At 39.9% G+C, this 4,113-nt stretch overlaps 1 protein-coding gene across 1 annotated transcript; it reads left to right on the top strand.

Annotated features, from left to right (window-relative positions):
- The first annotated feature begins 1,411 nt into the window (after positions 1–1,411).
- LOC118482771 lies at positions 1,412–3,853 on the top strand. The gene is made up of 2 exons (XM_035978432.1): positions 1,412–3,037; positions 3,663–3,853. The coding sequence occupies exons 1-2, from the start codon at positions 1,412–1,414 to the stop codon at positions 3,678–3,680; spliced, it is 1,644 nt and encodes a 547-aa protein (XP_035834325.1). The 3' UTR covers positions 3,681–3,853.
- The last annotated feature ends 260 nt before the right edge of the window (positions 3,854–4,113 follow it).

Raw genomic sequence — 4,113 nt, 5'->3', positions numbered from 1 at the left:
GGTATAGTTATGTCTCAAAGGGGGCGGACATTTCTCATACCCTACGCCTTTCTTGTTTCCTTTCAGTTGTTGAACATCGATGATGTGATCAAGCACAAATCGGGAGTTAGAATAACTCTCCAATTTTTGCTTGATAGCATCATGCTGGCATTTGGCTATGGCTAGTTCCTTTTTGGTTTCCTCAACAATGTTTATGTAATCGTTTATGCTAACTTGTTTATGATAAACCACCTTGTTAACTTCGGAAACACTTTTCTTTAAGGTTTCGATTACAGATTTAAATTCTTTTTCGTTTCGAACTAAAGCTGTTGGAACATAAAGGTTTATTCATGCAAGTTAACAATATATAGGGATTGATCTTGTAATTAGTTTAATTATGTTTTGGGTTAATCTTATGTGGGTTGGGCTTGTAAGTGTGTCGCATGGGCTTGTAGTTTCGGCCCTTATGTTTTGTATTTAAACACCCTTAATCAATAGATTAAGGGTTGTTGATACCGAATAGAAGCAGGGGCGACACATAGCAAGGAACCGAGTTCCTACCGATCTTGTATCAGTCATCTTCAAGTTGAATGCAAGTTTGGTTTGTTTATTCATTGTGTTTTATTCGATCTGTTTATATATTGTTTCTTGAATCACCTTTGTGTTTGGTTTTCCGCACTCTCACAAAGTTAGATTGATATCATTGTGATCCTCACGGGTTTTACAATTGGTATCAGAGCCATTGAAGCCATTCAAAGGCTCGGTTTGATATCAATCAGATTCAAGAATCTCATATTTTACTGATTCGATTTGTTGAAGTGTGTATGCAGATCTGTTCATCGACTGTTCCTGAAAATTCCTTGAAAAATTACTGATTTTGGTTCTGTTTGATTTCAGTCTCGGTGTTTGCTGAAATCTCGGGATATTGGTTCATCAGATTCGAAGATTACCAAATCTTTGAATTTTGGAAACTGCTGAAAAATCGGGATTGCGAGTAAACAGTCCTTATCACTTTCTGTTTTGCAGGTTCCGACTCGCAATCTCCCAGTTACGGCTCATCACGGTTTAGTTGCGACTCGCAATCAGCCTTGGTTTCGGTTCATCTCGCCCAGTTACGACTCGCAACCAGCTTTTTGATCATCACTCGCAACCACGGTTTCGGCTCATCCTGTCCTGTTACGACTCGCAACCATATTGGTTACGACTCACATTCAAGTTTGACCTGACTCGCAACCGTCTACGATTACGACTCGCAAACACCTCATTACGACTCGAAATCACCTCATTACGACTCGCACATTCCACTCGCAACCCAGTTACGACTCGCAACGACAAATTGAAACGGACTTTTGGACTGTTGACTTGGACTTAATTAAATCAATCAATTAATTAACTGATTAAATCAATCAATTAATTATCTGATTTATTAAAAATGTCAACCACCAACAGTGAATTGTCTGCTTTAACTCAGCAACAAGAATTGGATTCAAAGCTAGGAACCACAACGCGTATTCCACGTTTAACTGATGCTAATGACTTTCCCGAGTGGAAATGGCGATTTGAACAGCATCTGAAAGTTAAAGACTACAAGCTATGGCGCAGCATATTGAGAGGACCAAGAGAGATCATGATGGAAAGCCCTACTGAACCTGAAGTCAAAGTAAAGAAGCCTCGTGATCAATACACGGAAGATGATCTGCTTATTGTTGAAGAAGATGATAGAGCTCTTTCTTATCTGACCATGGGTTTGGGTCCAAACATTGCTATGGGATTTCGCACTTGTAAATCTGCCAAGGAACTTTGGGACTCTCTGGTGGAAGTGTATGAAGGTAATGAGGACATGAAAGAAAGCAGAAGGAACTTGCTGCAACAGAATTTCAACAACTTCAACCATATTTATGGTGAAACAGTGGATAATCAGATCCAAAGGTTTGTCAAGCTGGTGACTCAAATGCAAATGGAAGAAATTCACACCACAAATGCTTCGACAAATAGGCAACTTCTCAATGCATTACCCAAGAGCTGGGATCATCATGTTGCTATGATAAAGAAAACAAAAGATCTTGCAAGATGCACCCTGTCTGAGATGATCTCGCATATTAAAGCTTGTGAATTGGATGACAAGCAGAGAGAGACTAACTACAAGAACAGTATGCTGGCTGCCGGTTTTTCTATAGCCCCCACTGCATCCAGTGACAGCAATACAGCTCTTCTGTCTCAAGGAGGATTCCAAATGTTTCGCAATACTAAACCTGCTCCCACTTCAGCAAATGTCTACAACTCAGGGTCTTCCACTCAAGCTTCCCCTGCAAGTGCTGGAAAGACTTCTGCTGCACCTTCTGTTTCTGTTGCTAGCAATGAAATGGTTGCTTTCTTCTCTAGGCAGTCAAAGGAAAATCTTGAAATTGCAGCATCTGTCATAAATTGCATGAACGCCTTTGCTTCGGGAAATCTTGACCCTCCTAAGTTTTCCATGGATGATTTGGATCAAATTCATCCAGAGGATGTGGAAGAAATGGATATCACGTGGCAGATGGCTATGGCGGCTTTTAGAGCTAAAAACTTTGTGAGGAAGACAGGGAAAAACAAATGGCAAAATCTTAAGTTCACAGGACCCGTAAAGATGCCGTTTGAATATCGTTGTTATAATTGTCATGAACAGGGTCATTTGGCTAGAAACTGTACGAAACCCAAGGTGAATGATGAACAAACTCCAGCTCAGCCTGCTGCTCCTGTTACACCAAATCGAGAAAGAGCCCTTGTGACTACAACTGGTGTGCCTGCTGATAGTGTCAACAGTGGAAGCCCACAAGTGGGATTGGCCCAAGCTTTGGTGGTTCAGCCTGATTCGCCTTTTGACTGGAGTTCAGAGATCGAAAGATTAAACATTTCAGCTCCTGAGAATCAAGCCACCCCAAGCAATATCGCTTTCATGGCCAGCAATGCTTCTGTGAGTGACGATGTGAAGGCTGCACAGGAGGAGGAGTCGTCAGCTGAAAACTTCGCCTTCATGACTCAAATTCTGTCAGCTCCGGTTAAGGGTCTCACCAAAGAAGAGGTACTTTCTGTTTTTTGCACTTCTGAATGTAGGGAACGAGTTGAGGCCTATAGAATCCATAACGCTGAGCTAATTGAAGATTATAATGAAATTAAACGCAAAAATTTCACTTTAACGAAAAATGAAAAACTTTTCAAAGAGAAAATCGAAGCTCAGCGTAAGGATATCGTCCAACTCAAAGACGATGTTAGTGTAGCCACGGCACAACTCATCATGGTTAAAGAAAAATTGTGTGAGGTAACTAAGGAACTGGAGAATGTTCGGGATAAATATCAAATTAATGAGTTAAATATTAAAAAATTTGATTCCTCCAGTAAATTAGTCAAGAATCTCTGTGATCAACAACTGGCTTATTCTAAAAAGAAAGGGTCGGGTTTGGGTTATAATCAGGCTCCTCCTCCGTACAATAACAATTATACCTACTTGCCTATGACCGAGGAGGAGATGCTGAATGAAAGTAAAATGACATACGGACCCAAAAATAATAAGCCCTCGGTAAATGTTGAAAGTTCCAAAAACAGTAAGTCATCAATCAATGGCAAATTTACTGAAGAGCAGGTAAAATCAGAGACATGTTTTGTGTCAAAGGGTACTTTTGATCCTAACAGTTCTTCGTCATGTGCAGATAAAGTACCTGAAGTGATATGGGGAGATGTGTTTGGAAGTGAACAAGTTTTAGAATCTGATTCTTCTAAAACTTCTTTTGATGATACTAATTCTGGTTGTGTGTTTGGACAAGCGTTTTTGAACTCTTTTCATAGTTATGTTTCGTCTTCTTTTGGGCCTGATGTTTTGGGCAAAACAGTGAATGCTTGTGATGAATTTTTTAAAACTGCGTGTGATGATGATTGTTTTGAAACTGCTGAAAGTTGTGATTCTGATATTTCTGATTCTCTAGGAGAAAATAGTGTGACCAACGATGTTCCTCAGAACACATCCAGTGAAACCACTGATGATGCTTCACAGGAAACTCAATCACATACTGATTTTTCGTGTGAATCAAATTCAGTAAATATTTCTACTGATGAATCTGAGGGAACATCATTGGATGACAATGATCGAAAGGAATCGAAATT

The sequence above is a fragment of the Helianthus annuus genome, chromosome 10 (assembly GCF_002127325.2).
Source record: "Helianthus annuus cultivar XRQ/B chromosome 10, HanXRQr2.0-SUNRISE, whole genome shotgun sequence".
Lineage (NCBI taxonomy): Eukaryota > Viridiplantae > Streptophyta > Magnoliopsida > Asterales > Asteraceae > Helianthus > Helianthus annuus.
The sequence above is the reverse complement of the archived record's forward strand: the minus strand, read 5'-3'. Positions and strand labels throughout refer to the sequence as shown.